At 38.5% G+C, this 12,634-nt stretch overlaps 1 protein-coding gene across 1 annotated transcript in view; it reads left to right on the top strand.

Annotated features, from left to right (window-relative positions):
• Window positions 1–11,508, top strand: part of LOC126974526 (peptidyl-prolyl cis-trans isomerase G) — a 32,556-nt gene extending 21,048 nt beyond the window's left edge. Inside the window, exons 13-19 of the mRNA XM_050822040.1 lie at window positions 707–827; window positions 1,982–2,224; window positions 2,599–3,543; window positions 3,619–3,706; window positions 5,235–5,325; window positions 6,434–6,527; window positions 8,160–11,508. Of these exons, the coding sequence (XP_050677997.1) occupies window positions 707–827; window positions 1,982–2,224; window positions 2,599–3,543; window positions 3,619–3,706; window positions 5,235–5,325; window positions 6,434–6,527; window positions 8,160–8,196 (1,619 nt within the window). The 3' untranslated portion in view covers window positions 8,197–11,508. The remainder of the gene's footprint in view (window positions 1–706; window positions 828–1,981; window positions 2,225–2,598; window positions 3,544–3,618; window positions 3,707–5,234; window positions 5,326–6,433; window positions 6,528–8,159) is intronic.
• Window positions 11,509–12,634: the final 1,126 nt, after the last annotated feature.

The following is a 12,634-nucleotide window of genomic DNA, read 5'->3' as shown; positions in this document are numbered from 1 at the left end:
TAACGTCTTGAGACAAAATTTCTTTTTGAGACTACATCAATCATCAAAAATCATTCTATAATAAGTTTAAATGGAATTTTGTACTTGAAGCTGTTTATATATCCGCCAGTGTACAATTTTAATGATTTAATTTAGACTTAAAAATAAATAACTATCTTAATAGGACATGAGATTTTTTTTATGGAATAGGAGGACAAACGAGCGTACGGGTCACCTGGTGTTAAGTGATCACCGCCGCCCACATTCACTTGCAACACCAGAGGAATCACAAGAGCGTTGCCGGGCTTTAAGGAAGGTGTACGCGCTTTTTTTGAAGGTACCCATGTCTTATCGTCCCGGAAACACCGCACAAGGAAGCTCATTCCACAGCTTTGTAGTACGTGGAAGAAAGCTTCTTGAAAACCGCACTGTGGAGGACCGCCACACATCCAGATGGTGGGGATGATATCCTAACTTGTGGCGTGTCGTGCGAAGGTGGAAATGAAATATATTGGAATTTTATCCACATGACTATAATTGACAAATATGTAGAAAATCAAAAATTGTTTATTTCAACAGAAACAACAAAGTTACTCAACGATACTAACGCTACTTTAGCATATCATATTAAATTTCAGTCACACCCTAATACAGTAATATTTCTAGTCCTAAAGTAAATGAATTAACACTATCGGAGCCAATTAAATCCTGGATTTCCTTCTTTTAGCGGAGGAAGGCGAGATAGTTCAGAAGAAGAGTGAGGTGGGGCGACGCGACCTGCGGCACAGGATGGAGAACAGAGCTGACCTGCTGGCCCGGGCACTGGGCGTCAACCCCAGACATGAACGGTGTGTTGCACAGGACTGAATACTGACACAAACAATAACAATTAAAGTGCGGCCGTCAAAAAGTAAGAATTTCGTACGTTAACCTTTATTACCTGTCTCTGTCTCTTTCGCGTAAATATAATGCGTCTTGCTCGCCTTGAAAATTCGCAGTCATTGCATCTGCGCAATCGAGACACAATATTATATTTACGCGGGAGTGACAGGGACAGGTAATATGAGGTCAACGTACGAAATTCTTCTTGCTTAGCGCCCGGATTTTAGCTGCGCCCGATACTTCGTCAGCGGGACTCATCCTTTCTCGGCATGTCTATATGAGATTAATGAGATGAGAGTTAAATGAGAGAAATTGTAAGGAATGAGATAAATTCGAGATAAGAAAACACTTTTTCTACGGTGTTGCAATATGTCAAAATCTCTGTTCTTCTCGACTTATGTCTAATGCCGTAATATGCTTTTTCTAATATTATTATTAAGATTAACTGTTGATTTTTTTAATGGATGTGGAGGACAAACGAGCCCCTATGGGTCCTACCTGATGGTATGTGATCAAAGCAGCCCATACTTTCTTGTAGCACTAACGGAATCACAACAGCGTTGCCTACGTTATTAAGCTTCAAATAAACGTACGAATTCAAACTATAAAATGGATGTAGTTCCTGAAAAACGTTCCAAGCCACAAACATCACATTTTAAGGAATTCGCGTTTAAAGTTTAATAATATTAGTGTATTCCATACATGTGGGTTGGGCTACTATGTCATGATGTCATTTAAAAAGTGACAGTAGGGCTGCCATTTTTGTCAGTCCGTTAATATGAATCACGTGACCAGTTTTGTGTTCTTAACACAATTTCAATTTGATTGTAGCTTTTTTTTAACGTTTTTCTGGAATAACGTCCAAATATGAAAAACATTGGCAGGTGCGTGGCGGGCGAGGATACAATCGGGGGTTCCGTTGTGAAAGTCCACAAAACATCAAAAAAAATTGAAATTTAATATAATTAAGTTTTGTTTGTTTTGGTCAAAAAATTAATTATATTTTCCACCTGTATTTTCTTACAACAGAAAATAATTTATACGATCTCATTTAATTTGTCGTTCAAAATTATTTCATAGACTCTCAGAGCATAACAAGTTGACAAAATCTTATTTATAGAGAAACATTTGATTTCCGCGAGCATCGTCGCGAAGGTCTTTCGTCTGCGGTGAGTTGCGTCAACAAGGTGCCCTCCGCTGTGGTGGAGACAGGCAGACAAGCATGGCACGAGACACAGGACGGGTTGGGCGGGCACGATCAGGATCGACAGGACCGACCAGACCGGGGTGACAAAGGCGGTAACGAGTATGATCCGTTCACTTTGCTTAGGAGCACTTTTGCCAGGAACAAGGAGCACCACAGGTTTGAATATCATTTCACACTATACATAAAGACAAATTTCCATATAATATATACAATTATAAGTAATTTCATCAAACTGTGGAAAGAACTGACATTGGCGTTGATAGTAAGTAAAAGTGCTTTGTCATATCATGACCGGTAATGTCAACGAACATTAAATTGCACTGTGCTTTTGTGTATGAAACCATGTTTTATCAAATTTAAATTTTGACCACCATGTTATTGACTTTAATAACTATTGCGTAAATAATGCTTCTTTGTCTCGCAAACTCATTTTGCAACTAAATTTATTAGATAACATGTAATATTCTTCTTCAAAAGCCTTCCATATCGAACTAATACTTGATTTTCTATGTTATATAATATATCATTAGGAGAGAGCCTGCAGCCGACATTCATCGCGACAAAGAGAGAAAAGAAGACAAACGTGAAAAATACCGTAACGAAAGAGACGAAAGAACGGTTTACAGGAAAGATGAGACAGTTGATAACTCTGTAAAAAATAAAACTGATCCTAATGTAAGAAATGCTAATAACTCCGAAAGAGACCGAAAGCATGATGTTATGAAATCCGAACGTAAACTATTGGAGTCAGAAGATCGAAAACGTGACGATAAAGATGTAGCAAAAACTGACAGAAAAAGCTTTGGGTCCGAGGAGAAGCGCGGCAATAAAGATATTTCTAGACCTGATAATGATACCAAACCTGACAGAAAGCATTATGAATCTGAAGATCAGAAACGTGACGACGATAAAGCAAAGACAGACCGAAAGCGTCATGAATCAGAGGACCGGAAACGCGATGTTAAAGATACGAAGTATGACCGAAACCGATATGAATCAGGAGATAATAGGCGAGATCTATCTAAAGATCGTGAAAGGTCTGTGACTAGAGATAGTTCTAATGAAGGTAGAGGTAGATCTGGTGATCGGAAACGCGACAAATCCAAGGAAAAGAACGAGATAAATGTTAAATCTAAGGAGAGGGATGAACGACGTGAGGAGTCCAAAGAGAAGATTGAGAGACGAGATAAATCTAGGGAAAGAAATGATAAGCGTGGCAGAGACGAAAGAAGCAAACGCTATAGATCTAGAGACAGAGGAGATATAACTGAAAGGACAAGAGACAAGAGTCACGATAGATCTAAAAACAAATTTGATGATAGACGTGACAGAGACAGATCTAGAGATAGGAACGAGCGTGATCGGTCTAGAGACAGGGAAGATAGACGAGACAGGAGACGTAGATCACGAGAAAGATATAGTAGGAGTCAGGATAAAGACGATGGCAAAGATCGAAAGAGCTCAAATCGTGAGAGGTATATTAATTATTATTATAAAATTATTAGTCCAAATATGAATATTTGACAGTCATTGTGTTGTGAACTCCACAGGTCGAAGTCTCGCGGGCATGATCCCAAATCGAGTGAAATCAAAGCTCGGGGCAAGATTGGGGAAAAATCTGAGGATGAAAAGAAAAAGGTAAGCTACCCAATACAACAATAATAACTATTAGTAATTCGTTCTATAACACGTGGTTTACATATCTTAAATACATGCTAATAATCTGGTATTATCGCATCGGCCACTGCTACGACAGGATATGGTACCATCAAATTGGAAACAAACCCTGCCTCAATGCAAAGAATACTAATAGTACAAGTACGGAAGTCTCACTCCGCCAAATCAATTAAAGAAATCTTGCGGTCATATAATAAGGTGTAATTCAGATCGCTAACCTACATTTTTATTCACCTAGAAGTTGCTTCTCTTTCTATCGCGTCTCTCTTACCTCTTCTGACGAAATTAGGGTTGACATCTTTACCTATAAGTGTACCTACCCAGTATAAGGTCATCTTACAAAAATACATTAGTTTTTTTTATAATATAAATATGTATGTAATCGTAATTTAAAATCAATATTATTTCGTTGTCAAACCATCATTAGCTGCAGATAGTAATGGATGTGTTGCAATACCACGACATAGTCAAACCTTAAATAGGTTTTTGAATTTGATTATAATAATAATCACTTTATATTAGATTGTTTCAGCGTTTTTAGGAACCATTAAAAAATTATATTCCACCGCAATGGCCTTTTTATATGTATTGCATTATTTCTTTCTTCATTTTTAAAATATCGGTCGGAACTGTGAAGTAGTACACAACAAACGCTCGTGAGTCCCTACTGACTGGCCTACTCTGTAGAGGCCGCCTCACATACTAACGATTTCGATACCTACACGGGGAGTGAGACAGGCATACTCAATAACCTTGAAGTGCTAAACGGGCGGCGTCGACATCGGATTGGCACTGCGACCCAACCAGTTGGAACAGACCATAGGCCACTGCATTCCAAATTCTAATATTTTTATTCAAAATAGGATTCAAAATCCCTTATTTAACGTCAAAAACTACCACCCATTCGAAATAAACTGCCCCAGACCTGAGAAGAACGGGCGCAACAAACTCAGCGGGCTAATATCGTACAATTAAACTTATTATTTAATAGCCTGAGGGCGGTCGCTCCATTCCCAATCTGTGGTATCATTTAGAAAGTCATTTATGTTAGAGTAACCTTAACCACACAAAGTTTTTTAACAATCTTGGATATCGTAATATTTTTGTTTTGAACATTTTCTGGGATCTTGTTCTTAAAGCATATGCATCGCCCCACAAAAGACTTACCAAGTCGATCGTAGTAGGCATTAAAACTTTATGTCTGTTCCTGGTGTTAACATTATGGCTATGACAGTTTCTAGTACTACTTTTTAATTTCACTTATGTGCCTATGTACATACATTACATTATCAAGAATATATTGAGAAGTAACAGTCAAGATATTTTTTTTTTAATTTTTCTCTCAATGATTCTTTAGGACTTAGGTTATAAATAGCGCGAATAGCCCTCTTTTGCAGCACAAATATTGTATTAATATCGGCTTGAGCCACCTCTTACACAAACATGAAGCACAGCTAGTGAATAATAATAATATGTTGATTGTGGTCAGGAGGAGGAACGGCAAGAGGCCCGCAAGGAGCTGATGGAGATAGTTCGTCTGATCAAGTCAAGACAACGAGATCGGCAGAACAAGGCGGCCGGTGAGGCAATAATTATATGCAATTTAATATTATGTGATACGAATGGTTATACAGTTTTATGTCACGTTTGGTGATGGTTTCATACTATACATATTAAACAATTAAACCTTAACGCGATCACTCGTAGTACATTACAATATACATTTACTACAATAATTATCCATACACACATATTGTGGTAAACTCGCAAGTTGGTGGCCCGTGCCACATTGGGAATTAAGACCGGCGGGGTCTAACTGTTGAACTATGCAATAACAATACAATGCACGTACGCACCTTGAACTGCTACTGACACTCGATGATTCTCCACCAGCTAAAGGAATTCTCGCGTGGTCGATAGGATCTTGGAGATGATGCGCGCGCGCGACGGTTTCGTTCTAACGGTTCGCGTTGACAGTCGTGTGTAGACTGGCTGTGCCACGTCGGAGTGTGTTCGCTCTGACATCTGTCAAGAACGTCGTGACAGCTAGTTTTAGCTGCATGTTGTCGTTGCACTAAATTCTAGTGTCAACCATCGTTCATCGGTGGAGCGAAATATAAAAGTAAAGAATAATAAGTAGACACTAAAACGTAAAAAATAAAAAAAACTACGTTTCAAAAAACCGATTTCAAAACCCGAAAAGTATCAAATAACAAAAAAAATAATTTAATACATCTCTTATGCAAACCTTTACCTTTAATATTAATAAATAAAATACTATTAATTGTATATGCTACATATTCGGTGCCAAGCCAAATGTAATAAAGGTACCGACACTCGCCACGCGTGACTTTGAGCGGGATAGCTTCGTCTAGAACCAAGCGGACAGACACGCGTGGCCAGACAACCTAAATAATTATTAGTTTATAATATAGTTTTATTTTGTTTAGGGCTTGGCACTGACTTAAAACCTATCAATAGGTAGCACATATTAATAATAGTATTTTATTTATTAATATTAATAGGTAAAGGTTTGCGTAAGAGGTGTATTAAATTGAATTTTTAGTTATTTGATGCTTTTCAGTTTTTTTAAACGTTGTTTTTTTTTATTATTGTCTATAAAATACATAAAATGTTGAATTATAAAACATAACAAATAATAATAATAATAATGGTTGTGTGCCGCAGAGAGTAAAAGTAAGAGCAAGAAAAGGGACACGTCGCGAGAGAGGGAGTCGTCTGGAGACGAGAGGGGCCGCGGTGGGACTCGAAGCAGGACCCGGTGACTATCATACACTTTGAATATACTATAGCGTATAGACTATACGGGACTAATATTCTAATCCACAAGTTAGGATATCATCCCCACCATCTGGATGTGTGGCGCTCCTCCACAGTGCGGTTTTCAAGGAGCTTTCTTCCACGCACTACAAAACTGTGGAATGAACTTCCTTGTGCGGTGTTTCCGGGACGATACGACATGGGTACCTTCAAAAAAAGCGCGTACACCTTCCTTAAAGGCCGGCAACGCTCCTGTGATTCCTCTGGTGTTGCAAGGGATTGTGGGCGGCGGTGATCACTTAACAACAGGTGACCCGTACGCTCGTTTGTGCTTCTATTCATAAAAATAAATCAAATAGTTTTTTTTATGATAATTAGGGACGTGACGAGCAGGACGCTCAGCTGATGGTAATTGATGCGCCCTGCCTATTACAATGCAGAGTCACTCAGGATTCTTGAAAAATCCAAAAATTCTGACGGCAACAATTGCGCTCGTCACCTTGAGACATAAGATGTTAAGTCTCATTCGCCCAGTAATTTCACTAGCTACGGCGCCCTTGAGACCGAAACACAGTAATGGTTACACATTACTGATTCAAGGCAGAAAGAGGCGCCTGATGTGATATCACTTATTGAATGTCAAAAACTGCCACCCATTCCAAAAAGTATGCCTTAGACCTGAGGAGAACGGAAGAAACTCAGCGGGCTTCTTTTTTTTTAAATATGTTTACAATGTAAAATCGCACGATAAAATTCATTATTTAACAGCCTGAGGGTGGTCGCTCCATTCCCAATCTGTGGTATTATTAAAAAAATCGACCTTTTCACCTTTCTCACATCATTTTTTTTTAAATGCTTTTGAATGTCGTAACACATTTATTTTGTACATTATCTGGGATCTTGTTGTAAAAGCATATACAACCTTTTGAAGTAAGTCTTCAAAAGGTTAAGGCTAACTCGACTTGGCCGAGTAGTAGGCATTATAAGTTTATGTCTGTACCTAGTGTTAACATTATGATTATGACAGTTTCTAGCAATAACAATTACAGAACAAAATTGTATATTTTTTTATAAAGAGCACAAAAAAAAAAGAATTCTGGGAGAGTTTCTTGCGCCGCTTCTTCTCTATCAGAGCGCCATTTGTTTCCGAAGCGGTAGTATATTACATCAAAAAGAATTCTAAAGGAATCAATTTTGCGAAAATACTGTTAAAAGCTGTTTAACTTGATTCCTGCCGCCGAATGCCACGTTCGTACGACACGCCACAAGTTAGCATATCATCCCCACCATCTGGATGTGTGGCGGTCCTCCACAGTGCGGTTTTCAAGGAGCTTTCTTCCACGTACTACAAAGCTGTTGAATGAACTTCCTTGACGAAGCGGTGTTTCCGGGACGATACTACATGGGTACCTTCAAAAAAGCGCGTACACCTTCCTTAATGGCCGGCAACCCTCCTGTGATTCCTCTGGTGTTGTAAGGCGGTGATCACTTAACATCAGGTGACCCGTACGCTCGTTTGTCCTCATATTCCATAAAAAAAATGCCATTATGACTTTTAATACCGATGTGACGTCACTATTGTAGCTTGTAACACGTATTGCTTGTTCAGATAAATAACTGATGCTGATTCCAGGTCTTCCCGGCACTCCAACACGCCCCCGCCTCGCTAGCTGCCGCAGCACTTACTTCTTCACCGACGGGACAGCGCGACGAATGACACTAAGAGACCCCGCAAACTGCAGACTTTCGATCGGCCGATAGTTTGGTTGAGTTTGGCTTTTAAGTGCGCACACTGGCCCGACTAAACAGTTGGGTCTGTAATGAGCGCGCACACTAGACAACTATCGGCCGACAGTTTTAGAGACGATTCGCTATTAGTTTTAAATCGGCTATTGATGAGTCTGACCGACTAAACAATTGGTGGTGTGCGCGCCTAGAAGAGCGCTGTACTGATTTAACAGTCGGCCGATAGTTTGCTGACGGTTCAGTTTGAAGGCAATCGTGTAGCCCATCAAACTTTTTTGTTGGCCAATACCGAATCGTTATAATGTGCGCACTCTCATACATCTGATTAAGAAACCAACCAAACTATCGGCCGATCAAAAGTCTGCAGTTTGCGGGGTCTCTAACACGTTCGATACAATAATAATTATTGATTTCACTCGACATTTTGTCAACTAGCGGCCTCCCAACACTCTCATATATGCAATAATTATATTCAAACAACTTTACGTTTATTTTGTATCGTGTCCTGATTATTTTCCTAAAGGTATAAGTGGCGGCGCGTGAAATATTATGTGTGTGTATTAGACTGCGTCAGATTTTTTTTTGAGTAAGTATAACTAAAAAGTTTCTTTTGTTAGACAATAATAACCTCCTAAAATATGAGCTTGATATTTTGAAAATTGAGCTGGCGCATGGAGGGGTTCTCCTTTCCCATTTAAAATACATTAGAAAAAAAAAATCTTTATATTATTGTAAATCGTCGAATTTTTTTTTCAAATTTTCCTTTTCGCTATCTTGTAGGAAATTAAGTACAATAACAATAATTATTACAATGAAGACAAAGAATAAAGTTTTTTTTTATGTATTTTAAATGGGAAATCTCTGGGGAATCTCTAATGGGGAATCCCTCCCATGCGCCAGCTCAATTTTCAAGATATCAAGCTCATCTTTTAGGATGTTTGTTTTTTGTCTAATAAAGAAACTTTTTAGATGTACTTACTCAAAAAAAAATAACAGTATCTGAGTGTATGTGCGAGTGTGTGTATATTTAACATACCAAACAATATAATAATAACTAAACTATTGTATATTTACAACAAAAAATAACAATACAATTCAGTACGTGACTGTACACTGGAAGTCTCTGGGGTGCCGTATCCGGTATGCCGGTATTGGTTCGCCCTTCATCCCTCAAGCCCCTCTAGATACCTTACTTTTGACTTCCGCGCAATAACGATCAGCGCTAGACTTAGGCCGGTCCAACATTGGCAGCTAGTCGGTCTGGCCAGCAGGCCCGACCCGGCAAGACCAGACCAGTTCAGACTCGGTCCTACACTGCAGCTAGACAGGAGCGGATGAACCAGTCAGAATCCAGAGTCAGTACTATGTGAACTCTCGACAAGGAAAAGTGTCGATATTGTCTGGAGTAAGACGCAAAACAAACCTGTTTGGTTGTTGTCAGACCTGTTCAGACTTGTTCCCCCTCCCCGGAGTTAGCTCTGGCTCCAGTGTAGGGGGGGGGGCCCACGACGGGTCAATGTTTGTTTTGTTCAGTCTGGTCGGGAGGAATTCCGCTTCCAATGAAGGACCGGCCTTACGTGCCGCCTCTTATACTACCTTAGTTAAGACGCTATACGTTGTAAGTTATCTGCTAGTGATCGTGCCGTTTTGGAGGTCGTCCGCAAAAGACACTCAAACAGACAAACAGTTTTAAACTGGCATTCCGTTACATTTTTTTTCCGAATACCATACTATTATTGATAAGTGTCTGATATACTTACATGTAATAAAATTATTGGTACTTTGGTACACATACAGACACATTGACAGATAGTTGATTGTCTACTCACCGTGGCCTTTCAATTGACTTCCGCAGTTCTTACAGGCATATCGGACATTCTATGTTCAGTCGAACAGTAATGATAGGAATAGTATCGTATTTGGCCCCGCCCACATCACCCATTTCTTTCACTCTCCTTTCGTGAACACACACACACTCTGTGTTTCATTCGTTAACTTTCTTTCTTTGTCGTTCATTATCTAAAATCTGTGGAGTCGGCATGACGCTACGCCTTAGATCATAGTTACTTTTTTGGACAGATAATCATATTTTACACCATCTGCTCGTTTCGTCAGTTACCCAATAAATTAATGTTGTCTGCTTAAGGCCTCACAACAGTCAAAATTTGTTATATCATTTATAATAACATATATATTATATATTTAATTATAATTGTGTATAAATTACCTCTTCACCGAAAGACCGTTACATAGCCGAGCTATATAGCAGTATCATTCAATTCCCACATGCCGACGTTTTCATTTCGAATATAAAGTAGGAAGAAAAAGTTGTCGGTCTCAACATAGTTTCAATTTGATCGATTCCTACTGGTTTCCCATTAACTTTAAGCAATCGGATTTACATTTATAACTTAACGAGCTTTCGTGCATATAACATACTATGTTGAGTGTGTAACTTTACTATCTCAGCTTTGGTTATCACTTATGGGGTCATTTGTAAATTTTTCAGTTCTTTATCCAAAAGCCTATTAATTTTGGTAAATTTGTCATACTATATTAGGTATGGAAGATTATATTACTTCGTCTTGACAATGTTATAGTGACACTGCATGGCTTAAAGGTCTCGTTACCAGGCCATAAAATCCAAAAAAAAAGTGACAGCTGCGTTGATAGTTGTGATGTCAATCATGATTTGATTGACAACTATCATAGCATGGAAGGTAGAGGTAAGGAGAATCATCATGTATATGAAAAAGTGTCCGTCAAAATGTGTTAAATTAGGCTGGCGCTACAGTATATGAAAATTAGTGTCGGCTCCACAGTAGCATCAGGGTAAATCTTTAAAAAAAGCGTCAAATATAAAATTATACAAATCACTCTAGGTACAAGTTTCCCTATAATAATTCTGTAAGGTTATATTTACTACATTATTTTGTACGACGCATTTTGATTTTTTTTTTAAATCAGCATACTTCAGCTCGTTTACAATTGCTACATTCACCAGACTTCATACCTGTGCCTACACCAGCGCCACTGTGGAAGCTTTTTGAACTGTTATTTACAGCAAAAGCTGGATACTTTTTCAACTTTTCTCCCTTAAAACATGATTCTCGTTGCCTCTACCGTTTATTTTATTATAACCCAAGGGAAATGAAGTTCATGATGTGTTTCAATAAGAATTGATAATTATTATATTGTTACTTATGTGAGCTAAAAAATAAATACAATAAATGGTGTACTTGTTTGTTATTTTAATTCTTACGACGTAAGATAATTAATACGTCTGGATAGAGTCTCTTGTCTTAGATAACCGATAAGAACAGGCCAGGAATATTAGTTTAGTGTGCGTGACAAGCTACGTCGTACACTTTGTGTTTGTATGCGTGAATTGCTCAAAATAGAGGTTAGTTCTGAACTAAATTTCTTTCAACGTTTTCACAGCTGTCATAGTCTATCTAGACGTATTAATAATCTAAGCGTACAACCTGCAACTCTCGAGAAATACAGTCTAAAGAATCATGTTAAGGTTGCTAACACTACTCGTATACCCCTTAGGGGAATACATCTACTGTATATTTATCTTTATTTTGTTGGCGTTAAATCGACAGTAAGTAATAAAAACATATTTTTTTTTTTATAAAAACAGGTGATTTAACTTTTTACAAAAACAATACGATTAAGTCGTTTAAGTAATAGACTAGTAAACGCAAAGTACTTACATAATTTAAATGGGCAAAAAGTACTTATATTAATTTTTACATGCTTTCTATTTTGTAGGGATTTGAAGTTCTTTTCTTCCTACTTTGGCTTTTGTGGAAGATATCCCACACAATTTAGCAAATGCCTCCCCCAACGACTTCCACGATGATGGTTCCTTCGCTACCCTCATCCAACTTATTCCAGCGATCTTGACCAGATCATCGGTCCATCTTGTACCTAACAACACTGCGTCTTCCGGTACGTGGTCGCCATTCGAGGACTTTACTGCTCCACCAGCTATCTGTCCGTCGAACTGTGCCCTGCCCACTGTCATTTTAGTTTCACAATCATTTGGGCAATGTCGTGTATATTTGGTTCCACGGATCTCCTCATTTCTGATTCGATCTCGCGGGGCAACTCCGAGCATAGCTCTCTCAATTTCCCCTTGAGCGACCATGAGCTTTCTCATCAGACCTATAGTTAGCAACCACGTCTGCGTACCGTAAGTCATCATGGCAACACACAGTATCCGAAAACCTTCGTCTTCAGACCTTGTGTATGTGGGACGAGAAGATTGTACCTACAGACATTAATGACATACTTACTTACACAAAAATAATTAAATTATTAAATGTAAGTAAGTAGTTAGTGATATATGGAACT

The sequence above is a fragment of the Leptidea sinapis genome, chromosome 32 (assembly GCF_905404315.1).
Source record: "Leptidea sinapis chromosome 32, ilLepSina1.1, whole genome shotgun sequence".
NCBI lineage: Eukaryota > Metazoa > Arthropoda > Insecta > Lepidoptera > Pieridae > Leptidea > Leptidea sinapis.
The sequence above is the reverse complement of the archived record's forward strand: the minus strand, read 5'-3'. Positions and strand labels throughout refer to the sequence as shown.